Source organism: Anomalospiza imberbis, chromosome 14, assembly GCF_031753505.1.
Source record: "Anomalospiza imberbis isolate Cuckoo-Finch-1a 21T00152 chromosome 14, ASM3175350v1, whole genome shotgun sequence".
NCBI lineage: Eukaryota > Metazoa > Chordata > Aves > Passeriformes > Viduidae > Anomalospiza > Anomalospiza imberbis.
Window position 1 is genome coordinate 16879531 of NC_089694.1, and position 27347 is coordinate 16906877.

At 45.6% G+C, this 27347-nt stretch overlaps 1 protein-coding gene across 4 annotated transcripts in view; it reads left to right on the forward strand.

Annotated features, from left to right (window-relative positions):
- Positions 1-1974: 1974 nt before the first annotated feature.
- The window catches only part of LOC137482661 (ubiquitin carboxyl-terminal hydrolase 12-like), a 29692-nt gene continuing 4319 nt past the window's right edge, over positions 1975-27347 (forward strand). The window contains exons 1-8 of one of the 4 annotated variants that reach the window (XM_068205170.1): positions 1975-2103; positions 16719-16799; positions 20428-20501; positions 21287-21513; positions 22691-22767; positions 23579-23662; positions 24285-24482; positions 26080-26158. In XM_068205170.1, the coding sequence (XP_068061271.1) occupies positions 16774-16799; positions 20428-20501; positions 21287-21513; positions 22691-22767; positions 23579-23662; positions 24285-24482; positions 26080-26158 (765 nt within the window). In that variant the 5' untranslated portion in view covers positions 1975-2103; positions 16719-16773. Of the gene's footprint in view, positions 2104-4260; positions 4394-16718; positions 16800-20287; positions 20502-21286; positions 21514-22690; positions 22768-23578; positions 23663-24284; positions 24483-26079; positions 26159-27347 lie in introns of those variants that run through there. The other 3 variants (XM_068205168.1, XM_068205171.1, XM_068205169.1) reach the window with 3 other exon arrangements.

Below are 27347 nucleotides of genomic sequence, written 5' to 3' on the forward strand. Positions count from 1 at the left end.
CAGTGCCGAGTACAGGGGCAGAATGTCCTCCCTGCTCCTGCTGGGCACAGCTCTGGTCAGGATCAGCCCCATCCCGAATTTCTGCCCGTTCCTCGCTGTTTCCCAGGGCTGTTCCTTCTGAGACGTGTTTGGTCTCAGTGTGCCCTGCAGGACGAGCTCTGTGGTGTCTCAGGAACGCTTCCCACTCCTTCTCCCACAGGATTTACCATGGGCACTGCTGTCATTCGTGGTGCTGAGCTCTCAAAGAGCTCTTTTGTCACCGTGCTGGGTGGGACGTGCCCATGACCTCTGCAAGGAGTCTTGGGAATCACAGAGTTCCAGCAGCCACCTCCGAGGGTTCCGGTGCTCTGGGGTGGCCGCGGTGTCCCTTGGGGGGGCTTTGGTGACATCTCCCAGTTCCCAGCCCTGTGGGGACTGTGCCTTCCTCCAGTGTCACGGCGACCTCGCAGTGCCCACCCCAGAGGGGCCTCCGGCCTCCTCCCTGAGTCCCGGGAACCACGGGATGGCCTCAGTGGGAAGGGGCCCACAGGGATCACGGAACCACAGACTCATGGAATGTTACGTGTTGGGAGGGCCCTAAAGCCCCTCCAGTGCCACCCCTGCCATGGCAGGGACACCTTCCACTGTCCCAGGCTGCTCCAAGCCCCAGTGTCCAACCTGGCCTTGGGCACTGCCAGGGATCCAGGGACAGCCACAGCTGCTCTGGGAAAACTGTTCCCCATACCGATCCCGATCCCATCTCAGTCCTGTTCCCATTCCCATCCCGATCCTTTTCCCATCCTGGTCCCGTTCCCATCCCCAATCCCATTCCCATTCACGTTCCCGATCCTGTTCCCATTCCCAATCCTGATCCTGTTCCCCATTCCAATCCCATTCCTATTCCCAATCCCTGTGCCTATCCCATTCTCGATCCCATTCCCATTCCCATTCCCCGTTCCCATTCCCATTCCCAATCCCATTCCCTGTTCCCGATCCCATTCCCAATCCCATTCCCCGTTCCCATTCCCATTCCCGATCCCGTTCCCGTTCCCATTCCCATTCCCGATCCCATTCCCCGTTCCCGATCCCATTTCCCAATCCCATTCCCCGTTCCCATTCCCATTCCCAATCCCATTCCCCGTTCCCGATCCCATTCCCCGTTCCCGATCCCATTCCCCGTTCCCATTCCCATTCCCAATCCCATTCCCATTCCCAATCCCATTCCCCGTTCCCGATCCCATTCCCAATCCCATTCCCCGTTCCCATTCCCATTCCCCGTTCCCGATCCCATTCCCAATCCCATTCCCCGTTCCCATTCCCATTCCCAATCCCATTCCCCGTTCCCATTCCCATTCCCAATCCCATTCCCCGTTCCCGATCCCATTCCCGTTCCCATTCCCCGTTCCCATTCCCAGTTCCCGATCCCATTCCCATTCCCAATCCCATTCCCCGTTCCTGATCCCATTCCCGATCCCATTCCCCGTTCCCATTCCCATTCCCCGTTCCCGATCCCATTCCCGATCCCATTCCCCCTTCCCATTCCCATTCCCAATCCCATTCCCCGTTCCCGATCCCATTCCCAATCCCATTCCCCGTTCCCATTCCCATTCCCGATCCCATTCCCGATCCCGTTCCCGTTCCCATTCCCGATCCCATTCCCCGTTCCCATTCCCATTCCCGATCCCATTCCCCGTTCCCATTCCCATTCCCGATCCCATTCCCCGTTCCCGTTCCCATTCCCGATCCCATTCCCCGTTCCCGTTCCCATTCCCATTCCCATTCACCGTTCCCATTCCCATTCCCGATCCCATTCCCCGTTCCCGTTCCCATTCCCATTCCCATTCCCCGTTCCCATTCCCATTCCCGATCCCGTTCCCCGTTCCCGATCCCATTCCCGATCCCGTTCCCCGTTCCCGATCCCGTTCCCCAGCCCGATCTCCCCGGACCGAGAACGCCTCGGAACGGTGGTTGCGCGGCGCAGGCGGCGCCGTTTCGGCGGCGCACGGGCCGGGCCGGTTAGCGGGTGCGCAGCTGGCGCTGTCAGTCGCGGCCCAAGATGGCGGCGGCCGGGGGCGGATGGAGGCGCTGGTGACGGTGCGGAGACTCGCCGCCGTCTGTACCATGGTGAGAGCCCTCGCGGCCGCACGGCCCGCACGGCCGCTCCTCACAGGCTCCCGGCCTTGTGCCGCGCGCTGAGCGGCGGGGAGGGCCCGCCCTCCGCGCCCCGGCGCCGTGCGGGCAGCAGGAGCGGTGCGGACCCATCGCTGCGGGAGGCCCCGCCGCCGGCACCGGGTGTCTGAGGGGCCGGGGCGGAGCGGCTGTGCCGGGGCAGCGCGGGGAGCCGCGGCCGGGGCTCGCAGGGATTTAGGATAATGGGGCTGAAATCCGGTGGGAAGGGTGCCGGAGGCTCCGCATAAACGCGAACTCGGCGCTCCCGGTGGGTGTGTCTGCCGCCGCCTGTGCCCTGAAATGTTTTTCGGGCCGGTGGGGGCTGCCTTTCGGAGAGAAAAGGAATTATGGAGCATTGATTGGCCTTGTGCCCAGGTCGTAGTGGGTTGTTGCGATAACTGAGTTCATTTTAAAGCTCGTTCTACTCGTTTGTCCAAGCTCTGCAGTCGCTGCACGTGCATGCGTGTACCGGCACCGTCCCTGCCGCCAGGGAGAGAGGCGGGCTGCTAATTGCATGATTATGCAGAATTTGTAATGAAGTTCCGCTGCTGTGGAAGGAGAGGCCGGGCTGGCCGGGCTGGCGCTGGGCACAGCTGACTCACAGGGAAATAGCTGAGCCCGGCCGTGAGACACCAGAGCGGCGCTCCGAGAACCTTCTGGGAGCAGTTCCCTGCTCTGAGCCCGGCAGGGGCTGCGCTTCCCGAGCGCAGCAGAGGCTCGGGCTGGGGTGCCCACGTGGAGCAGTTTGGTTGTCACTGTCCCAGCCTTTCCGTGCTCAGCTTCCCCTCTCCCTTCTGCAGCCTCGGCAGGGACTGTTGCACACCACTTTCCTGGCTCTGTTTTCAGCTGGGTGGGAAAGGAACAGGATTTTCCTACTTTTCCATGCAGGTGCTGACTCCCAGTGTGACTCCAGGCCCAGCTGAACTGAACCAGTACAAACTGGGCATTTGCAGTTTCACACCCCTAACAAGAGACATTAATCTTTGCTTTTCAAATCCCTGGCCATGGAGACCCCCCTGGAAGTCTTTGGGAGAAGACTTGCCAGGACTTTATCGTTCCCTAATCTCACTAAATGGGTTTTTTTTTCCTGGATAATTTGTATTTTTTAATTGCCATCACAGACACAGGTGAGATGAAGGCCATGAGAGGTGAGTCACAAATTTGCTGAGGAGTTCTGCACCCCAGAGGCAGAGATCGACTCAGTCCCTGGAATATTTTGGATGCATTCCTGAGAGCAGCTGGCTGAGTGTTGGATTGAGAGGGCAGAGGGAAGGCAGAGCATTTCCCTGGGACTGTGCAGCCAGGCCTGAGCACATCCCAGTGGGGTTTTGGCATTTTTGCTCCTGTGCCTGCCTGGATTTTGGTTGGGATGGTGGATGGAAGCTGGGCAGGTTCCTCCCGTTCCCTTCCTGAAGTTCTGGGGCTGCTCTTTTCCAAGAACTGCTGCAGCTCTGGGGAGGCAGATTCTCCCCATTGTGTTTCAAGTGGAGAATTTGCTGCTTCAGTTCTGTGCAGAAATCACAGAGCAGTGCTGGTAGCACTAAATAATTGCATGAAACTGGCTTCCAAATTTATTAATTAGTCATTTAATCAAATGCTGTGGAATCTGTCAACATCAGTGTTTTAGGTGCATGTGTAGCTTGGCTGAAATTACTGTCAATATTAACATTTATTCCCTCCTCTAGCCCAGGAAATTAAGGTCTGGGTGCTGTATTTTAAAACTGGATCAGTTTATTTGCATGTCCAGCAAGTAAAATACTCTTTGGTTTGTCATAAAGGTAGATGAAAAACCTGAGCCTTCTTTATAAAAACATTGAAATACATGAACAAAGTCCCTTTAGGAGCTGCTTTCTTCAGGATTATGCTAATCTGTAGTGATTCTACAGGACTTTCCTTTTTTTTTTTTTTTTTTTTTAATTAAATATGCAGTTTTTACCGGCATTTCCAGTCATCATCTGTCCTACAGGCTGGAAAAATGAAACCCAGGTTTGTGGCATTGTCAGACCCTTCAGCATCACAGGGACTGCTGTTCCTGGCTGCTTCTCAGCCACTCCATTCCTCTCCAATATCTCTTTAAAAATGAAATTCTAAGCTTGAGCTCATTAGCAGCCAGTAATGAGGTTGAACTTGAATCATCTCCCCCTCCCTAAAATAACTTGCCTGTGGGTCAGCTCTGCTGTGCCTCGGGGTGGTGGCATTTCCTTGTTGTGAGCTCCATCCCTTTTCCAGGATTTTGATGCCTCAGGTTTTAGCTTTTCTATTTTTCAGATTCCGTGCTGCTTTAGCGTGTGGGTCTGAGCTTCATATTATGGGATGGTGAGTTCTCTTCACAGAGCAGGGAGACAAAACAATTCCTTCTCTAGCTGGGGACCAAGGACAACTGATCCAAATCTCAGGCCCAAGAGCACAAACAACGTGGGCTGGAGAGAGAAAAACAATCAGGATGGGACTGCATGGGCTGGAGCTGGAATGGGACAATGAACTGCAATGTGCAAATGGAGCAGAGCTGATCACAGTGAGAGCCCCTGGGAGCAGTCAGGGATTTTGGGACCATTTTGGTTCATCTTGGGTGCAGCCCTGGCTGGGCTCTTGTGCTGCCCAAGGTGGATCCATGGAGGAGATCCTTTTAATGAATCCCTGGATCCATGGAGGAGATCCTTTTAATGAATCCCTGCTTTATTATTTAACTCTGTCCAGCCTCTGCTCTAGGGCAGCCTTTACGAGGCAGCAGTTCCATCACATCCAGCCTGGCCAGGACTGGGAGCTGGGAGGGAGCAGGGGTTGTTCATTTGGATGTGATTCATTGCTCAGGGAGGCTGCTGACACCACGTGGAAAGCACAGCCAAGGCCAGGAGCCACTGCCCCAGCTCTGCTTCCCTGGCACCAGCTTTGTGTCCCAGCCCTTCCCTTTGCTCTGGGCTTTGGGAGTTCTTCCTTCTGTTTGCAGGCAGCTGCAGGATTGAGGAAAATGGCAACAAGGATGGAAGCAGAGAGCACTGCTGAGGCGTTTTGCATTGAAAAGTCTACAGCTGCTGTTTCAGAAGTGTTTAAAGGGGAGATCTGTGGGTCTGGGCTGGACAGGTGGGAATCCTCATTTGTCTGAGGAGAGTGAAGAGGGCAGAATTCCTTGGGTGTGACTGCATCCTCTGACTCAGGATGTGTTTTCTGTGCTCTGAGGCAGTTGTAGAACTGCGTTCCTGAGTCAGAACTTGAGGTTTTTGTTGAATTGACAGAACTTTTGAAAGAGGAGACAAGAACTTGAGAAGGGAGCAAGGTGCAAAGCCCAGAGCTGGGCTTTTCCTCTGGCAGCTTGTGAGGAGTCTATAGTCAGCTGTGAGCAGAATATTGTTTCTTGTAGGCAATTAGAGCCACTTCCTCTAGATTCATGTCTAATTGTTGGTTAAACCAGTAGGACATGCCTGAAGAACTCCAATCCAGGCTACAAATTGAGGGTAGTCTTACATACTCTGAATCAGGACGTAATTATTGACTTCAGTGCTGGAGGGGAGGTGGCTGCAGCATTTGTAAGTCCCTCATTTCCATTTGCCACCTGAATAATTTACACTGGGCAGCTCAAGCAGAGCTGTGGTGTCCCTGGTGTGTAATGTCACCTCCCTGCTGTCACCTGTAACTGTAGGACTTTGGTTTGGCTTTATCAGAGAATTAACATTTATAGCATTTATTTTTATCACTACAAGAAGGGAGGGTGGAAGTAGAGCTGGCTAAGCAGATTTCTGTCTCTAGCACTGCTCTGCTTCTTGACTGACTTGTTAAGCTGAAAGAATCCAAATATTAATCTTTGCACTTAAAACCCTGCCCAAGAACAACTGAGAATAATTGTTTTGGGAGGAAAAACATAACCCTTTGCAAAGCAGGGAGGAGGTCACTTCAAGGTTTTCCCACGTGCTGTTTGTATTCTGGTCTAATGCTGTGTGTGATGGGTGTTTATTGCTGCAGATCTGGGGCTTCTGACAGTTTGGGGCTGGAAGCAAAGCCAGCCTGCAGTTTAGGTGGACCACACAGCTTCCCTTGGAATGAGCTGCAGGATTTTACAGGAGTCCTGATAGCATGAATGAGCTTTTGTGCTGCTCTGGTGTCTGCTTTGATTGTGTAGAAACTTTTAAAATTTCATGCTTTAGTTGTCCTCAGGAAAGTGAGAGATCCCAGCTGTGTTGTGCCATGGAGTTGAGGAAGCTGGGCACTCCATGGTTCATTTGTTCCAAGTAGACACTGATTATATTAGAGGACTTCTACTTCAGAGCTGCTACCATTTAAAAATGAAGTCTGAATACCTGGGGAAGGATGCTAGAATAACAGTGTAGCTTGTTCAAGATGTGCTCTGTTATTGAATCTCTGTTGTTTGGTTCTTTAATCAGGATTTAGAGAAATGCTTTTATTGCCTTGGAATTCATCTGTTTACATGCACACCACTTGCTGTCTTGTTGCTATTAAAAAAGAAATGGCTTTCAGTGCTTGCTCCAGCAGATGTCAGTTTGGGGGATTCCTGCACTTGCTGCCAAAATAAAGGGCACCATTGTGCATCATTGTGGTTTGTATGTTGTATTTTCTATTTTCAGCTCCTTTTATAGTGAATACTTAAAGTGGGCTTGTAAAACAGATGGAGATAAACTTTGTTATGAAAGGACAAGAGAGAATGGTTTTAAACTAAAAGTGGGTTAATTTAGACTAGAAAGGAAGGAATTTTTTCTATTAAAGGTGGTAAAGCACTGGCACAGGGTGTCCAGAGAAGCTGTGGCTGCCCCTGGATCCCTGGCAGTGTCCAAGGCCAGGTTGGACAGGGCTTGGAGCAGCCTGGGATAGTGGAAGGTGTCCCACCCTGGCAGGGGGTGGCACTGGATGAGCTCTAAGGTCCCTTCCAACCTAAACTAATCCATGATTTATCCTCGTAACCTCTCATGCACTGAGTTGTGAATGTGTCTCCCCATTCAGACCAATTGATTGGCCCCACAGCTGAGTTTTACTGCTCTGTAAAATGTCTGAAGTTATAAATCAAATATAAACCTATTCATAAATCTTCACCTTCCCTCAGCATCCACTTCCTCACTCTCCACAGCATTGTCCCTGCACTGTTTGATGTGTGAAGCTCCTGATAAAATCTCGCTGCCAGCTCACAAAAGAACAATGCTGGTAAACACTGGGCCTTGCACAGCTGGGAGCTGTTTGTGTTTGTTCTCTTAGAGAGCTGCAGAATCCCTGAGAGCTGAGCTGGCAAAGCCTCCACTCCACTCCTATGTGTGTTACTGGGTCACTGGGAGAAGCACAAGGTCACGAGTCTTGTGGGTGGAGAAATCAGGGGGATGAGCTGGGAGCAGTGCTGATGTGGGAGGCAGTGGCTGAGGAGACTGGGATAAACTGGGATGGACTGGGAGCAGTGCTGATGTGGGAGGCAGTGGCTGAGGAGACTGGGATGAACTGGGATGGACTGGGAGCAGTGCTGATGTGGGAGGCAGTGGCTGAGGAGATTGGGATGGACTGGGAGCAGTGCTGATGTGGGAGGCAGTGGCTGAGGAGATTGGGATGGACTGGGAGCAGTGCTGATGTGGGAGGCAGTGGTTGAGGAGATTGGGATGAACTGGGATGGACTGGGAGCAGTGCTGATGTGGGAGGCAGTGGCTGAGGAGCCTGGGATGAACTGGGATGGACTGGGAGCAGTGGTGATGTGGGAGGCAGTGGCTGAGGAGCCTGGGATGAACTGGGATGGACTGGGAGCAGTAGTGATGTGGGAGGCAGTGGCTGAGGAGATTGGGATGGACTGGGAGCAGTGCTGATGTGGGAGGCAGTGGCTGAGGAGATTGGGATGGACTGGGAGCAATGCTGATGTGGGAGGCAGTGGCTGAGGAGATTGGGATGAGCTGGGAGCAGTGCTGATGTGGGAGGCAGTGGCTGAGGATATTGGGATGGACTGGGATGGACTGGGAGCAGTGCTGATGTGGGAGGCAGTGGCTGAGGAGATTGGGATGGACTGGGATGGACTGGGAGCAGTGCTGATGTGGGAGGCAGTGGCTGAGGAGATTGGGATGGACTGGGATGGACTGGGAGCAGTGGTGATGTGGGAGGCAGTGGTTGAGGAGATTGGGATGAACTGGGATAGACTGGGAGCAGTGCTGATGTGGGAGGCAGTGGCTGAGGAGATTGGGATGAACTGGGATAGACTGGGAGCAGTGCTGATGTGGGAGGCAGTGGCTGAGGAGCCTGGGATAGACTGGGAGCAGTGCTGATGTGGGAGGCAGTGGCTGAGGAGATTGGGATGAACTGGGATGGACTGGGAGCAGTGCTGATGTGGGAGGCAGTGGTTGAGGAGATTGGGATGGACTGGGAGCAGTGCTGATGTGCGAGGCAGTGGCTGAGGAGATTGGGATGGACTGGGATGGACTGGGAGCAGTGGTGATGTGGGAGGCAGTGGTTGAGGAGATTGGGATGAACTGGGATAGACTGGGAGCAGTGCTGATGTGGGAGGCAGTGGCTGAGGAGATTGGGATGAACTGGGATAGACTGGGAGCAGTGCTGATGTGGGAGGCAGTGGCTGAGGAGCCTGGGATAGACTGGGAGCAGTGCTGATGTGGGAGGCAGTGGCTGAGGAGATTGGGATGAACTGGGATGGACTGGGAGCAGTGCTGATGTGCGAGGCAGTGGCTGAGGAGATTGGGATGGACTGGGAGCAGTGCTGATGTGCGAGGCAGTGGCTGAGGAGATTGGGATAGACTGGGAGCAGTGCTGATGTGGGAGGCAGTGGCTGAGGAGATTGGGATGAACTGGGATGGACTGGGAGCAGTGCTGATGTGGGAGGCAGTGGTTGAGGAGATTGGGATGGACTGGGAGCAGTGCTGATGTGCGAGGCAGTGGCTGAGGAGATTGGGATGGACTGGGAGCAGTGCTGATGTGCGAGGCAGTGGCTGAGGAGATTGGGATGAGCTGGGAGGCAGTGGCTGAGGAGATTGGGATGGACTGGGAGCAGTGGTGATGTGGGAGGCAGTGGCTGAGGAGATTGGGATGGACTGGGAGCAGTGCTGATGTGGGAGGCAGTGGCTGAGGAGGGGAAGGAGCTGCTGACAAATGTTCTGTTTTTCCTGCCCTGTCTCCAGCATCCTTTCCACATGTTTTTTTCACTGGAGCCCAGCTTTGCTATCTCACTTAAAGAGCATAAAATGAGAGGGTTTCACAGGAGTGTGGGCCCTGCTTTGCCTTTGGGAGGTGTGGATCCTGTGCACCTTGCAGGACCAGCTCCTCACAGAATAAACATGTGCTTGGAGGAATTTACAAAGCAGCCTGCATTCATTGATTTAAAACCACTCCAGTTAAGGCTTCATAGGAGAAAACTCCTGTGGAAATACAGCACTTTGGAGTTTCTCTGGGTGCCGTGGCAGCAGTCAGGGTGCTCTGTGAGCTTTCCTCCCCACTGGAAATGGGGAAGCGTGGAGCCTTGGATAGTCTGTGACACTGCTCCTTTCAGGATTATCAGTTTGTTTGGAGTGCTTATGCAGGCAAAGTGCTCCAATCCAGGGCTCAATTTACAGTAATTTGTTATGCCTGGAACACAGACAGCCTTCCCAGATCCATGAAAAGGGATCCTTTCAAACCCCCAGCTGACAGCTCTTTTTATCTGACTTCAGTGCTCCACACAGCTAAGGAGATTTAAAGGATGGGGAAAGCAACATCTAATCTGTGTTTACAAAACCACGACAGTGTGTTTGTTCTATGAACCTGCAGCAATACAACCCCAATCTGCTCCATTTCCACTTCCCCAGGGTAATTTTAATAGTCCTGAAGCTGGAAATATTATCTCAGCAAATGCAGCAAGTGCAGGCAGACTTCTGCATCAGCTCATGCAGATTTCTTTCCTGCCAGGTTTTAAGTAGCTCTGGCTTGGCCTACTTGTTCTTTTCCCCCCCTTTTTGGTTTGATTTGTTTATTCACTCTTAAAAACAACTCTTCAGCAGTGGGTTTAAGCAGCTCCTGTAATCTGGAGTGCTGCTTGATGGTGTCCCTGGGAGCCTTTCTGCACAACCTGGAAGCTGCTTCCCAGCTTGGTTTAAACCTTGAATCTTCTGCTACTCTCATTTTGTTCAAAGCCAAATGAGTAATTAGAGAGCAAGACTTGTGCACCTGGCACATTCTGGACACTGAAATCCTGTAGTTTTTTTCCCCTTTTTTTGCCTTTCTTTAAGGGAAATGTCTTTTGCAGGCAGGTGCTCAGTGGGAAGCAGCTGGTTCCAGTCCAGGAGTTAGGATGGTGTGGAGTCCAAGCCAAATATCCTCAGGGATTTTACTTCATCAGGTTTTTACTCCAGTGATACTACACAGCTCCTGGGTGTGCATCCAGCTGCAGGGAAAGGTTAGAGATCCCCTGAGTTACGAGCCTTTAATTCCTTCACTCGAACTGAATTAGATTCATTGCAAAGAGAGAAATGCATAAAAATCAGGTAATGTTGAAATTAATATTTTGTACTGAGCTAAAACAATAGTAATTATCCTTAAAGAGAGGCTGAATCTTCTAATTTGCATGGGCTGTATGGAGAGGGCTTTAAATTAACTGATTGTTGAAAGTGAGCTAATGGAATTGATTAGTCTTGGATGTGTTTTAGATAGGCCTGAAGCAGCTGAAGGGTGGAGGCAAGCATAGAGACCTACAGTTTCAACAGGATACAATGAACAGATAGAAAGCTTTCTGAAATTTTGGGAGACACATCCAGATTTTAAAAGTTCTCTTCTGACAATCTGCAACTGTCCACAAATGAACTGTAAATGGAGCATCTGTTGGGGTGTGTATATTTATGTATGTCCATCTAAAGTAGTGGAGTGCCCAAAATAAGCATAGCAAAATTTAACAAAAAAAAAATTGACTTCTTGTAGATTTTGACAGGATCAATTTTGAAAAAAAGACCAAACTGTAAGTTTGTAGTTGTATTTTTGAAAAGATTGTAAGGACTTCACCATTTTACTTAATTCCCTTGTACTTTAAGCAGTTGCTTCATCCCTGTTAGAAACCATCAATTAAAACCTCATGAAGCATTTGTTTGACAAGTCTTTCTGAATTTCTGTGTCTGTCAATGACACCAAAGAAATCTTGAGTATTTTTTGTTACTCCATTGAGTTAGTGGTGGTTATGGAATGGTTCTAAACCCACTGACAATTCAAAACCTGTGTAATTAGAGCCCCTCAGAGCTTGTCAGGGGTGAATGCCATGAACTCCCAGGGCAGTGGGATCTTCCCACTCGTGACTCCTTCCCTGCTTTGTGGGTTTTTCCCTCATTTTCCAGCTCTAGTGCTCACTGTTTGTTGAGCAGCAGCACAGCACTGACCTGATTATTTTGACAGGAGCTCAGAATAACAGTGAGGATCCTGACCCAGGCTTGTGCTAATTTTGGTCCTTTTTCCTCTGGAGCTGCAGCAGCAGCTGCTCCACGCTCTGGTCTCCTCACACCCTTCTTTCTGCTTTTCTAACCATCCCTACATGTGCAGAGTTACCTCCAGAGCAACAGAAAGGAGATATTTGGGAATGGAAAGGGGGATTCCAGCCAAGTGGGAAAGTGTTAGTTCAGGTTAAAAAAATGGGTAGTCTGTATTAACAGTCCACTAATTGTCAGCCAGAGCTTGTGGTTGTTCAGGATTTCACTGAAACTCAGTAAAACTCATACTGCTGGAAAGGAAAGAGGTTGTAAATTGAAGCAGGAACCATGAGGATGATGGAAATGTGGAATTCTCAGCTGACAGCAGCTCCTGTTCTGAGCTGTGGGGTTGTTCATAATCACTCCCAGCTTATATTCATCCACAGGTTCACCAAAATTCTTCAACTCAGAGCCCAATTGCAATTTCTGTCATAAAGCAAATTAAATATAATACAGACAAAACTGAGCACTCCTCTGATTCCTGTCAGATAAGTGAATGCAAACTATGAGCTTTTATCTGTAAGAATAATTACAAATCCAGTAAGTTTAAGGTCACCAAGTATTGAAGCCCCTGGAAAATTGATACATTTTCAGATTCTGAAATCAATTAAATCTAGGCTATGCAAAATACTCATTTTCTTTGCAGGAATAGGATTTTTTTTTAAGAAGAGGCAGTAATGCCTAATTATCCTTCTCTGTGATCTCCTTTTGGTGCTGCAGTGAGCTGGGTGAGAAACAAAAGTCTGCTGCTATTTATTCCACTTGCATGGTGCATTGAACTGGAGATAAATCTTTAAGACTTCTCTAGGGAGCAAAAATCACTCAGAACTTACAAGCTAGAAGAGTTGATAGATCTCTCTTCTGGTTTTGATGGGTTATTCAGTTAAAATTTCAGGAGTACTGTGGGATCACTGCCTCAGTATGGCTTGGTTAGACAGCTCCCTCAGGTAAGGGGGTTTCAAACTGCTCTTTTCACATCCCTTTTCTTTAAAAAATCCAACAAAACTTGCCTTGGGTGTTCTCTGGGTAGATACTAGTTTACCCCAATGCTATTTTCTCTATATCTCGTCCAGCTCTGAGCATGGAATAGAATCCCAGAATCCTCTAGTTTGGGAAAGACCTCCAGGATCATCGAGTCCAACATGACAATCCCCACCTTGTCACCAGCCCAGAGCACTGAGTGCCACATCCAGCCTTTTCTTACATTTTTAAATCAAGATATTGGTGAGATGTCCCTCGTTGTGTTGGTATGAAAACGTGAGGAAAACTTGAATATTAACAGTTCCCTCTGCTGTTGTTTGATACTTTAATATTTGGTATATTAGTTTTTTTTAAGGGTGTTCTTTGTCTTTTCAGACATTAAATGTTCTTGGATAGACCCTTCTTTTAATTAGCTGATATGCCTAAAGTAAAATGACTGCAGCTGTGACAGGAAATATTTTATTGTTGTTCTTTGGGGGTTTTCTTGGCTGTTTTTAGCTGTGTGCATTCTTGCTGAGGTGGTGATAGTTGAGATGGGCCAGGCAGTATTTCATTTTCCTGTTTGACTGATAATTCCGGAACTGTGGAAGCACAGCCAGTTCTGTGAGTGGGGTGTGAGCAGAAAAGGGGAGCTCTGAGACAACACTTGAAGTCCCAAGAATTTCCAGAAAATGGAAAATTCTGCTTACAAGTGCCGAAACTTCCGTTGTCGCCTCCGCCACCACTGTGAGACGCTAAATTCACATCTCATTATGTAAGTCAATCACTATCACCACGTGGTTAAATCAGGGGACGTTTTCCTCCTGGGGTAGTTGTGTGCTGTAGGAATCTGGGTTTATTCCTGCTCACAGCACTGAGTTTGATGGTCCTGAAGCAGAGCAGCAGAGAGAGCATTTCCTTGCACCTCCCAGAAGCCAAGGATGTACTCTGGGGTTGTTAAAACACTCATTTATTTCCCTTTCACTAGCAGTGAGAAGTCATTAATCTTTACATTCAGCTGTATTTTAGTTTTTGGTCTTTTTGCTTAGCTGTTTTATGTCAAGCAAACTCGATTGCTATGGATGAAGGATTTTTTTCATGGCATTTCTTGCTGCTCCCACAATGTGTCACGTAGTTTAGCAAAACTGCATTGATTTTCTGATGGTTTTAGGTGTGCAAAGTACCACAAGATGCAGAACACTTCGGCTCTGGCACGCCAAAGAGATGCATTTCTTAATTCCCCAAATAATAAAATAAAATTTCATATTATGTACACTTGCCACTTTGATTAGATTTTTAATTCTAGACAAGATGTGACTTTTATATTTCCAAAATGATGAAGTGTGGATTGTTTCTTGTGAGGAAATATTCCTCTGATCTGTGGAAGATGGAAAAATCTTTTAGCTGGGGTGGCAAAGGTGTGTGACACCTGTCAGTGTGACAACAAAGCCTCATTGCAGCAGGACATGGCTCAGGCTGGACCAGCTTTCAGCTGCACTGGGTTAATTGGCTAATTGTTAATTGAGTTGCAGAGATCACTGACTGGGAGGAGCTGGACTTTGCAGTTCTGGACCTTACCCCAAAACAAGACTGAGGCCAAGTGGTGCCCTCACCATAAAGTGGATTTCCCCCCCTATCCCATATCCTTGTTTAGTGCAGTTCTCCTGGACACTGACTCCGTGGTGAATCATCTGTGCTTCTGCAAGGGAGTTCTTTTTCCCTGGAATGTTGGGCATTGCATTTCCTGGAGCTTTTTCACTATTTAATTTGCAAGTTTGCATCTTCAGAACCATTTATGATTAATCTGTGATTTTTTTTTATTCCTCCCACAAGTGCTTTGACTCCTCTTTTGGGATTTTTATGATTTTATGCATTTAAAATATTCTCTGGCAAGAAACTTTAGAATCATCACAGAATCCCAGAGTGATTTGGGTTGGAAGGGACCTCAAAGCTCATCCCATTCCATGGGCAGGGATACCTTCCACTATCCCAGGTTGCTCCAGCCTGGCCTTGAACACTCCCAGAGATGAGGCATCTACCACTTCAGTTGTAAATAATACGTTAAATATAATCTAATTTCTTAAGGAAACCTTATTTTTTTAATCTGCCTCTGCAGTTAATTTACCCAGATGTATAAAGTTTGGGCAATAAATACAAGGAAATACTTGGGAAAAAACTCACCTGTAACCTGTCAGGTTAAATGGATACAGGTTGGTGGCTTGGCTGACAAGCCTGGTTTATGGTAGGTTATTCAATTCTTTATATCACAGCTTTATTAAAAGTTACAATTCTTATGGTTTTATTTATTTGTTCAGGTATTTATTCCATGTGTTGTGCTTTCCAGCTGGAGCATTTGGGCTGTCAGGTGTCACTGGTTCTGTGAGGTTTGGTACCTCCTTTAATGGGCTTCTCTCCAGTGTTTGCCTGATAAAATACTGGAGATCATGGAGGGGGCAAGGAAACTCCAGAGAAATTGAAACTGCACAAGCTGACAGGATTTACAAATCCTCCTTTCCTAGTCTCCAAACATGCAGCATGGAAGAGCAAAACAACCTCAGCAGGAGCCAGTTCTGATTTCTAGGCTGAAAATTCCGGAATTTTCCCCTCTTGTGCATTTCTGAATTTTGATGCTCATCTCCAGTTACAGCATTTCCCAAAGGCAGTGTGGATCAGAGCAGTGGAAGTGGAGAGCTGAGGTAGCCCAGGAAAGACCCTTGTCAGCAAATCCTCCTTGCTGATGATTCTCCTTTTTTTTAGGTTTGGTTTGGGTTTTTTTGGGGGGGAGATATTGGAGGAAAAAGAACTCCTTGGAAGCAGGGAATGACTGCAAGGAAACAAATGAAAGGAGCTGCCTGAACTGGCACTGATGCCTCAAAAATGTTGTGTGTAATTGCTGCTTGAGCAGAGCTCTGCTTGTAAATCTGTCAGCACCCTGGGAATATTTTGTGGGGTTTGCAGTACCCAGTTCTAAGCCTGCCTCATTTTATCTGCTTTGAGAAATGTAACTCACTGTAAATCTGATGGGGGACATCCAACTACAACTGTTAAACCAGATTATTTCTTGGTTTCTTTCCTGTTTTTTTAGGAAATTTTTAGTTATTTCTCTGTTAAAGACAATCTGGATGGAACTGTCCTTACAGTCTCTACTCAAATTAATAAGGAAGCGATGGAAATGTTTGCTCAGTGATTAAAAAGCATTGGTAGCTTCAAGGGAATAAATTAATTGAGTTTCCTGGACTGTAATGTTTGGTTGAATGCTTTTCTGAGGTGTCTGAAGGTGGCTCACCTGTGCAGGAGGATTTCTGTTTGGGCAAGGTTAGACTTGGAGTCACTTGGGCATTTAAAACAGAATTTGGAATCCAAAGTGTTTGGATTCTGCACGAAGGAGCTCGGGAATGTTGGAGCATCAGCAAGAAGCGTTAAAGAACAAGGTGGAGAGGAATGAGGGAAGGTACCAAACCCCGAGATATTCCCATCCATAAGGTGCTGGTGGGTTGAAAATGGAAAGAGATGAAGAAACCACTTTGAATATTAAGTGGACCAAGTTGAAATTCAAAATAAAACATTGGAATGCTTTAGTTGTGTCTTTATGTGCCAAATGAGAGCAGTGGTGGTTTTCAGTTGTGTCTAAAAGAGCAAATTCCATCCTCATTGTACTGCTGGAAACTCAAGGACGTGTCAAAATGCACTGTGAGCTTCATACATCCCCCTGAAATGAAAGGTAGCAAAGCCAAAGCACTTTCAGGTGATCTGAGATGTGATCAAACTCTTTCTTCCATTCTTCTGGGGTTTTGTAATCAAAAGCTTCACTTGTCCATAATATTTTGCAAAATAAAGCTAGAAAAAATACATGGTAAGTTTCTTTATTTTTACAGTGCATTCTTGACTAAATTCAGTTGCTGTCTCAAGATCACTGTGGCCAACCTGGTGTTTTAAGGGAGAACAGTTGATTGTGGTAATTTCCAAATAAACTCAAATGTGGAAAACCCTTCTGTTAGATCAGATTACTAATTTTGGCTGAGGGAGTTGAGATTTTATATGAGACCGTGGTACATTTATGATAATAAAACATCATATTCATTTAATTCTGAAGAACACAGCAAACACAAAACGCTGATTTTCAATGGAGGTGAATAATTTCCTAAGCTTTGGGGTTTTTAAGGAAATTTCTATTTTCTCTAACATATATATTGGTTTTTTTAGGGCGCCAATGCCTCTGCTTTGGAGAAAGAGATTGGTCCTGAGCAGTTCCCTGTGAATGAGCATTACTTTGGCTTGGTCAATGTAAGTGGATTTTCTATGCTTAAAATGCTGGGTTTTAAGTCACATCCTAATTTGGAGCTTAGCAGGATTCTCAGAGAACTTGATTGATGAGACTTCTCACTTCGAGTGGGACTGAGCACAGACACCACATCCTGCAGTGTGCTCATTAACCAAGATAGCATTTCATCTGAAACACAGAAAAATAAATTTATTTCTTGTAAAGTCTCTGAGAGAACTCTTCCTCCTTCAGTACGTTTCTACTTCTAAGATTTTAATATTTAGCTGGAAAATTGGAAAAAATGAAGTGTGTCCATTGTTCATATGCTGTTTCAGACAAGATTTTCCACTGATGCTGCAGTGCAGGGGAGGTTTTAAAATAAAAATGTGTTACTTTTTAGCTCTAAAAACACCCCTCTCGTGGGAGGAGTGTAAGTTTTGTGCAGGAGATGAATGACATGGACTGGGTGGATAATTCCTTCGTGTTGTAATACTCCTTCTGGATTTTTGGTGTAGCCATGAACCCTCCAAAAAGCTGCATTTTTGCAGTTTGTGTGGCTGTGGGGCAGCAGACTTGTGTGCCAGCGTTAACTGTGCAGAGGATGTTGGTCCTGCTTAGTTCAGATCAGCAGTGGTTCTGTGGCATCCTATTTATGATGGGAAAATGCAATTTTGGCAGGACTCACTAGAAACAGTTATTTCTGTGTTCTGGTCGTCAAGGTTGTGTTGAGAGCTGGGACATGCTCCGTGTCTTCACGCACCAAGTATGGCCAACTAAATAGTATTTATTGAGCTCATTAGAGACCCAGTTAATTGACTTTGTGTGGGTTTCTAGCAGTTTATATTTCAGACACACAGCTGTCCAAACACCCAGAATTGGTGGCCATTCCAGAGCTGCTGAGGTTTGCACCATAATGGCAAAAATGGAATTGTAACAGAAATAGCAGAGCATTGAATGGTATGAGGAGGAAAAACAGCATCCTGAAAATAATCAGAATTGTTAGAACCCCATCCATTCTCTGTTTTGAAGGACAAAACACTGCTGTGCTTCATTTCTTGCAACTGGTTTCTTGAGGGTGGTGTTTTCACGCCGTTGTTCTGCTGAGCTTTTTCTGAAGTTATTTCTGGTTCTTTCATGATTTGGAATTAATTGGAGCATTTTAAAGAGGGCAGTTTCATGGCTTCAGCATCAGTGCTGTTAAATGTGTGATTGCACTGCAAATACAATCAGGTGTTGAACTCGTGGGCAGTGGAGGTCAAAACTTTGGGTTGAATAGTTATTTAATTTTTGGATCAGTGAACTAAAGCAACCTGACTGTTAAACTGTGTCTAAAGCCACTGCAGAATATGTTGGAAACTGTTAAAATAGTTTATGTTTACTAACCTCAAGAAGGATGAAACAAAGGTGTTATTCCAGAATTTCATCTCAATTTTCATTTTAAGAAGCTCCTACCTTCAAATGAGCTTTCAGACTTCGGATGCCTATTTTGTGTTGTGTGCAGATTTATTTAGCATGGTACTTATTTGTTTTTCTAGGCCACTAACAAGCATGTGAGTGATTCTCTCTCCTCATTCATGTGTTTGTTTAGTTTCTATATTTATTTTCCTCGTGTCAGTAAGTTTTAACTGTTGTTCCTTGTTGTTTGCATATGGTGTAAGTCAGCGTTACTGTAGCTATAATCTGTGACCTTTTGAGCTGTATGAATTAAGCTGTTCATTTTCTGTTTCAGTCAAAGTGATTATTACCTTGAAACCATTCTGCTGCAGTAATCACACCAAATTTGGGTGAACAGTGGCCATGTCTCAGTGTATCACCTAAAACCAGTCTGCTTTGCAGACAGATTTATATGCTTTTTTGGTTTATTTAAAACATGTTGCTCTAGGGGTGGAGAACCTCGTTACCGGAATATCTGGGGACTGGAAACCCAGAATTTGTGTCCCTTTTTTGAAGCAGCAGCACAGTGACTTGCAGAGCAGCAGCTCTGAAGCTGTGGTATGTTGTTGTGGGTGATAAGCTGATATCCTGGTGTCCTCCTTGCTCAGCCACGGGGAGCAGCCTCTGCAAGGCCTTATCTGTGCCCAGACACAGGCGAGATGCAAACCAGCTGCTCTGTGCCTGGCCCTGCATCGTGTGCTGCTCAAAACATACCATTATAAGCAGGAAATACTGGTTTTGTTATTAATTTATAATCCATTTAGCCACTGGGATTGGCTCAGTTGGTCAGAGCAGCGTGCTGGTAATGCCAAGGCTGTGGGTTTGATCCCTCTATGGGTTGTTGACTTTAGAGTTGGACTCAATGATCCTCGTGGATCCCTCCCAATGTAAAATATTCTGAGAAATTTATTATTTATTTAGTGTCCTTGCTACCTCTTCCCTCTCAGGATGATGAGTAGTGCTGTGTCTCCAAAAATTTTGATTCTTTGCTGAACCCTTAATTACTTTTTCTGTGTATTTCCAGTATCCAGTGGGTGTTGTCTCCTCTCTCTTCCCTTGCTGTCACAAGGCTCAGCCTTTCCCCCCATCCCAAGCAGCGTTTCCCCCATCCCAAGCAGCGTTTCCCCCATCCCAAGCAGCGTTTCCCCCATCCCAAGCAGCGTTTCCCCCATCCCAAGCAGCGTTTCCCCCATCCCAAGCAGCGTTTTCCCCATCCCAAGCAGCGTTCCCCCCCATCCCAAGGTGTGTGTTCCCCCATCCCAAGGTGTGTTCCCCCATCCCAAGGTGTGTTCCCCCATCCCAAGGTGTTTTCCCCCCATCCCAAGCAGTGTTCCCCCCATCCCAAGCAGTGTTCCCCCCATCCCAAGCAGTGTTCCCCCCATCCCAAGGTGTGTGATCCCCCATCCCAAGGTGTGTGTTCCCCCATCCCAAGGTGTGTGTTCCCCCATCCCAAGGTGTGTGTTCCCCCATCCCAAGGTGTGTGTTCCCCCATCCCAAGGTGTGTGTTCCCCCATCCCAAGGTGTGTGTTCCCCCATCCCAAGGTGTGTGTTCCCCCATCCCAAGCAGTGTTTCCCTCCATCCCAAGGTGTGTTCCCCCATCCCAAGCAGTGTTTCCCTCCATCCCAAGGTGTTTTCCCCCCATCCCAAGCAGTGTTTCCCTCCATCCCAAGGTGTTTTCCCTCCATCCCAAGGTGTTTTCCCCCCATCCCAAGCAGTGTTCCCCCCATCCCAAGGTGTGTGTTCCCCCCATCCCAAGGTGTGTGTTCCCCCCATCCCAAGGTGTGTGTTCCCCCCATCCCAAGGTGTGTTCCCCCATCCCAAGCAGTGTTTCCCTCCATCCCAAGGTGTGTTCCCCCATCCCAAGCAGTGTTTCCCTCCATCCCAAGGTGTTTTCCCCCCATCCCAAGCAGTGTTTCCCTCCATCCCAACCAGTGTTTCCCCAGTAAATGAGCTCTTCCAGGTGACTCCTCCAGTTTCACTGTGTGACATTCTTAATGCACTCTCTTCCTGTCATTCCTTTTTGGCAGCCCTAATGCAAAGCCCTTTGTTTTCCCTCTGTTCTGTTTTTTTGACCAGTTCGGCAATACCTGCTACTGCAACTCGGTCTTACAGGCACTTTATTTTTGTCGGCCATTTCGGGAAAAAGTTTTGGCGTACAAGGTGCAGCCTCGAAAGAAGGAAAGCCTCCTGACCTGCCTCTCTGATCTCTTCAACAGTATTGCCACACAAAAGAAGAAGGTGGGAGTCATCCCACCCAAGAAATTTATTTCCCGCTTGAGGAAGGAAAATGGTAAATGAATAAATGATTTTTTAATGCATTTTTAAGGATGTAAAATGTTAATTTCAGGTTTCTTTTGGAGTCTGAATTGTCAAGTCTTAACAGGTTTTTTGAATATTTTTGTGGCGTGAAGTTCACCACCTGTGTGCTTGTCCTGTGAGTTGTCTTTATCTCAGTGTCTGTGTTTCTGGACTTGCACATGTCCAGATATTCCATGCTGCCATGGTGTTCCCCAGAGGAACAAAGCACACTCCAGGTCCTTGCCCCAGGCTCTCATGAGCTCTCACAGGAGGCCCAGCCACTCACAGCCTGTTCTTCTTGCATTTGTGGTAGGATGAATTCCTTAGGATCAGAGCTGGTGGCTCTCTCCCAGGGCTGTTTGTTGAGCAAAAGTTCTGGCTGTTGATTTATCCTCTCTGCCTGAACTTGAAAAGATAACAAACTTCCAGTAGGGGATTTTTGCCCCTTGGTGCTGGACTTAATGAACCAGTGGCCCAAGGCAACACATCTGAATTTCTTTATTTTTCTCCCTCTCCAAAGAAAAGAATAAAAAACCCCAAACCAATTCTTCAGTTTTGAGAAATGGCCAAACTAAGTTTCCTTAGTGGTAGTTTTCAGCTGTTTGTTTCTTGCAACCTGAGGATAATCATTGAGAGAACCACAAAGTGCAATTCTTCCCAAACTCACCAGTGCCACCAGAGGTGTGTAACAGAGGAGAGGAGGGAAAGGAAAAACCACAGTGACCTGGTGTTGGGAAGTGTCTGTAGTTGTTCATTCTCCTCCATCTTCCTTTCCAGAGTTATTTGATAATTACATGCAGCAGGATGCCCACGAATTCCTAAACTACCTACTGAACACTATTGCTGACTTACTGCAAGAGGAGAAAAAGCAGGAGAAGCAGAATGGGAAGCTCCAGAATGGCAGCATTGAGAGTGAAGAAGGAGACAAGCCTGATCTGACGTGGGTCCATGAAATCTTCCAAGGAACACTAACCAATGAAACCAGATGTCTTAACTGTGAGGCTGTACGTGCACCACCAAACCACTCCTCTTTAGCTTTCTCCCAGCTTCTGGATTGGTTTCCCTAACACTGAGCACCCTTTCTCATTCATTAGGGTAGATGAAATTGCACTGTCTCTATTAAAATATGGAGCATAGCCTATTTTAGGACTCTATGCTCAAACCAATACTCATTAAGGTATGTTGCCCAGAAAAAGCCCTGTGTTTTCCCTGTTTCCATTGAGGCAGCTGCACCTGGCTGATCCAAGCTGCCTTTTTGTCTCCATGTTATTCCCTGTGTCAGTGATTGAGAGTTTATGTTGTGTTCCTACATGAGAGTTGCTCTTAATTTAACTCTGGCATGAACTGAGTTGCTTGAACTGGGATTCTGTGCTGGGTGCTGGTCCTTGGCCACTCTATTTGAGAGCAAAAAAAGTGGCATGAAGTCTAGAATTAGAGCCACACCACCTTCAGACCAGGGATTTGTAGTTTGTCATATGCTCTGATTTAATAGTGCTAAAAAAATGAAAACCCAGATGGGGAGAGAAATAAAAAACCCAAGAAGTGATTACAACAGAAAAGACTGTTCTTGGCATTTAAAATCTGAAGTTATGGCTATGTGGTGAGGAGAAACTCTAAAAATGACATTAATAGGATTCTGTCTCAAGGTTTTTGCAATGAAATGTGACTGTTCCACAAATGGAAAGATGGTTTTCCTCCCTGCTAACCCATTTAATTGAGGAGCCATCTGCCTGTTTGTGCCTTGCCTCTGAGTATTGACTGTTACACCCTGAAATGCAGCAGAAAGCTGCATCAGGCTGCAGAGAAAATGGAATGTGGTTAAAACCTCTCCAGTGAGAGCTCTGAGTGGTTAAAACCTGGATTTGCCAGTGAAATATTCAGAAGTGCTTTGAAATCTCAAGGGGGAGAGATGTTTCATGGGAAAGTGTTTGGGGTTTTGTGCTTTTTTCCATGGGTTTTTGGTTTTGTTTTGTTGTTGTTGCTTTTTTTTTTAATGCTCCTCTTCAGATTTTAACACCACATCAGATTATCTAATCACTTCTAGTTTACCTCAAGAAAAGGCCTCTCTGTGTGCATGAACATTTATTTTTAATCACCTTGCACCTCTCCAGAATTGGTTGAAAGAAATCTGCCAGCTCTAAATTGTCACCAAATATCTCTTCTTATTATTTTTCTTTCAAGGTTAGTAGCAAAGATGAGGACTTTCTGGACCTCTCGGTTGATGTGGAACAAAATACATCAATTACACATTGTCTAAGGTAAACAGAATTCTTTGGGAATGGAAAAAATACCTGCCCTGGTCAGAAGGAAAGAGCCTGGATTAGTTATTCTCTGTTAGGCTTTGACATGAGGTAAAATACTGTGAGTTTTGGAAGGCTTCTTAGTGGATTTTCGTAGTTAATAAATACTACTGGTAGATAAGATTGATTTTCACTTTCTTTTATGGGGATTTGAATTTGTTATATCACACAGTCAGGCTTTATCAAAAAATAAATATGCAGTGTTTGGTTTCACAATAAATTCTTGATTATTTTCATATTCTTATTGAATTTCAGTTGCCTGGCCCTGATGTTAAGGATCAATTTGGTTTTTCCTGGTAGACATTTGCTCCTTGTGTTTGTCTGCTGGATCCAAGGCTTATCAGCTGTTTGGATATTTAATTTGCATCCAGCATCTGGCTATTTAATAGCTGATAATGGATCTGTAATTGCTGGGAGCTGAAGGATCATCCAGACTTTGCTACTTAATGGCTGGAGATGTGAACATTTAATTTCTGCCACTAAAGAAAGCACGGAATAGCTACTGATGGAAACAAAACTCAGTCACCTTCTTGCTGTTTATTACCTTTCCTAGCCAGAAAATAGGCAGTTAATAGTGTAAATTCCAGATTTTTCCAGCTGAACATCGATGCTGCATCCCAGGAATGAGACAAATACACATCAAATGGGTGTGGGAGCACTATGAATGAAAGGAGCTTCATCCTCTGTGTGTTGTTTGGGGTTTTTTTCAGCATTTTCAGCCTGGATGCTCTGGAATATCCCTGCTTATGCCACTCTCTGATTTCCACAGGGGATTTAGTAACACTGAAACTCTATGCAGTGAATACAAATACTATTGTGAGCAGTGCCGCAGCAAACAGGAGGCACAGAAGAGGTAAGGGCCAAATATTCAGGCTGAGGCAGATGTTCTCTTAAAATTTCTGGGCAAATACACCTGGTGAATTCAGGCAAAGAAAAGGTGAGGTTGTCTGGGTCTGTGTTAGGTGAAGGAGAAGTGGAGAGGCCAAGTGACTTCATGGCAGCCTCATCATGAGGAGATCCATTCTGTGTTTATCCCAGAAGAGTTTCTATCTGGTGTTTCCAGACATCCACATTTTCCCCAGTTAGCATTAATCAGCTTAAAGCCACTGGAAAATATCCTTTCTGCTTTGTCTGGGAGCACTGGGTACAAAAAATCTTATTTCTCCCCTCAGACTTGGTCACAGCCAGGGCAGCAGCACAGATTTATTCCAGCTCTTTCTTCCCACTGATGGGTGAAAAATTGATGTTGTCCTGCATTTGTCTTGCATTCAGATGCCAGTTGTGCTGTTAATAATTTGGAATAAGTATTGCCTGTTCTCACTAAGAGAGGAAAAAAAAAAAGGATTTTTTTATCCTACCAATATTTTGGACACCTTTTACAACGCTTCCTCATATCGAAGCCATTCTTGAACAAATCTTTGTTTGGGGTGATTTGCTAATCCTTACCCTTTATTTCACTTATTTTTGTGCTCCAGAATGAGGGTGAAGAAGCTGCCCATGATCCTGGCTCTGCATTTGAAGAGGTTTAAGTACATGGACCAGCTGCACCGCTACACCAAGCTGTCCTACAGGGTGGTGTTCCCCCTGGAGCTGCGGCTCTTCAACACCTCGGGGGATGCCACCAACCCCGACAGGATGTATGACCTGGTGGCCGTGGTGGTTCACTGTGGCAGGTACTTCTGCACATTCCCTGCCTTCCCTTGGGATTTTGAAGGAATCTCTCATCCCTGTGCTGTTTTATAGAGCAGCTTGGTAATGCAGGTGCACTGTCAGAGCCGGTTGGCTGGAAGCATTTTGATTAAAAAAAAAAAAAAGTCTGTCTTTTTTACTTGTTTTTTTCGCTGTTTAAAATTTTACTTGAAATTTTTACTGTTTTAAATTTTACTTTACAGGCTAAGATTTGTCATTTTCTGTCATTTTGTGTTATTTGTGTCATCAGCACAATGGCACATCAGACAGGTTCTTTCTTTGAGCTCTAGCAAAGAGCAATCATTAAAAAACCCCAAAACAACAAAAACCCCCACCCCTAATCCTGCTTTCCAGGAAATCTAAATGGAAGAAAAAGTCATCTTGGAAAAACACCTACTAAAATAGAATTAAATTATGGTTTTCATCTTGCTGCTGCTTAAACCCTTGACGTTTCTTTAGAAGCTGGTGCCATCATGTGGAATAAACTGTGCACTGCTGGGTTTTCAAATTATCCTTATTTTCTTCATTAATTTTAGTTTTAGCAGCTTCAGTTCTGATTTTAAAAGCAAAGAGGAAAAAGCTTTCTAAGCATTTTAGGGAAAAAAGCCCTCATGGAAGGGAAAAAGTATTTCTAACTGCTTTCAGGAAGTGTTAGTTTTAAAGTAACCAGTTATTACAGCACATAACTGTTTTGAAATGTCTTTGTGAGGAAAAAAATGCTAATAATGCATAGATTTAGGATAAATAAACTTCATATAATTCTAGAAGATTTTTGTTGTGCTGCAGTTACAGTTATATATAATTTTACCATTTTAGGATCTCATGCAATGCATTTTCTTGTGTAGTTTTTATTTGCCATACCTCTGCCTACACTTACATGTTTGGATAATGCTGATTAATAATTCAGATTATTAAATGGTTTTCCTTTTTTTCCTCAAACCTTTTTTCCTATGTGGGGCTTTTAGGATTCCTGTAACTCAATCTGCTCTCAATTCTTATTGGGAATTTACCAAAGGCTTGAATATTTTGAGTTCTCAGAACTTGTTTGAAATATTTTGCACATAGGGTTTTACTTTGGTTTAAATTTAAATTAGGTTTAAATTTAAGTTTAAATTTAGTTTTATTTAGTTGCCCTAAACAAAGGAATTCCATTCTGTGAATTGGAAACTTCCACCAGAAAAGTGGGAAGAGCTCTCACAGAAGATCTGTCTGTAGTCAGGTTAAACCACACTGAGAACTAAAGGAATTCCTGCTGTGAAATAAAATACTTCAGAGCTGATTTAAATCAAAACTTCACAGTGGTCAAAATACTCAGCACTGGTGAATGCAACACAGCAGAGATTGAAATATTTTTAATTTTGGTTTTTAAAATCTATGAGTGATGTAATATTTACGGCATCATGTGTTTTGAATATTTTGTGTTTTCAAGCAGCCAACAGCAACATTTTATTTGAAGCAATTTGGCAAAAATCTAAAAACCTCACCAGGGAAAAGCTGGGGAGTGGAGCTGGGCCAGCCAGAGGTGATTTTGGGGAGGGCAGTGGCTCCTGGATAATAAATTTGCAATCCCTTTTCCTGCAGTGGCCCAAACCGTGGGCATTACATCACCATCGTGAAGAGCCACGGCTTCTGGCTGCTGTTTGATGATGACATTGTAGAGGTGGGTAAGGAACAACAAAACACCCAAAAGCTCTGATTTCAGCCCATTTTTAGGCTCTTTTCCATTGCTAACTTGCATTTCATTGCTGCACTTAAGAGCTTCTCACTTTTTTTTGGGTCACTTTTCAGCAACAAATTGTAGAAAAACAAATATTTTTAGTGATGATGTTGAAACAGCTCAGACAGATTTTTCCTTTTCTGCCAACATATCTGTAAAGGCTGATATCCACACTATTTATACATCCATGGATTTCACTTAATTAAGCAAATATCAAACAGCAGAACAAATGCCACAGCAGAGCTGCTTTTTGTAAAGAAGAAAATGCTTTGTTTGTCTCAGAGATCCTGTGGTCAAGGCCTGATTAAGTGTCTAAATAGCAAAATCCATGCTTGTGTTGAAATAAAAATGTAGGACATTCCCCATTTTAATTTTTTTTTTGATCTTTGTATAACTTTGAGCATCAAGGGTGGCTTCCCAGTGTGTGTGGCTGTCAGCAGATCCCTTTTTCCCATTTTCATATTTGTGGGGTAATTTTCCTCTGTTTCTGTCATAGTCCAACTGCAGAATTGTCTCACCTAATTTGGAAGTAGTGTTCACCCCAATATTTTAAAATGCAAATATTCTCAGTCTTTTCCATCCAGTAGATGAACTTCACATTTTAAAAGATGGAAAATAGCCATCCTCTTATTCTGGATCTGTTTTCCATCAGTCACATCTATGTTGAATCTTCACTTTTAGGGCAAAACCAAATTTCTGTTTATCTGCAAACACTGATTACACTGTTATAGATGTGCCAAAAATGGCTTTTAAATGTGTGCTGTCTGTTATTGGGCAGTAAATCCAAGGAGCTGTCACGTAGTTCCTCTCCTCTGGAAAAAAAACCCACGTTTTTTTCCTTTATGTTGCTTTTCTAGCTTTAATTCTGGCTTGCTTTTGTTTTTCATGTTCATCTTCTTCTATAGAATTTATTTAAAATGCTGTAAAAACCAAGCTCTTTGGAGAGTTTGCAATCTAGGTGTGGCCACCTAACAAAACAGGTTTGAAAAGGTGAGTGCAAAGCTCTTGTTCACAGATATTGCAGCTGAAAGCCCAGGAAAAGGTTTTTCCCCCTGAAATACAAAAAGCTTTATTGCCTTTTTGGCAAGTGATGTGAGTGAACAGCTCCAAACTGAAAACAGGAAGGAGTTTG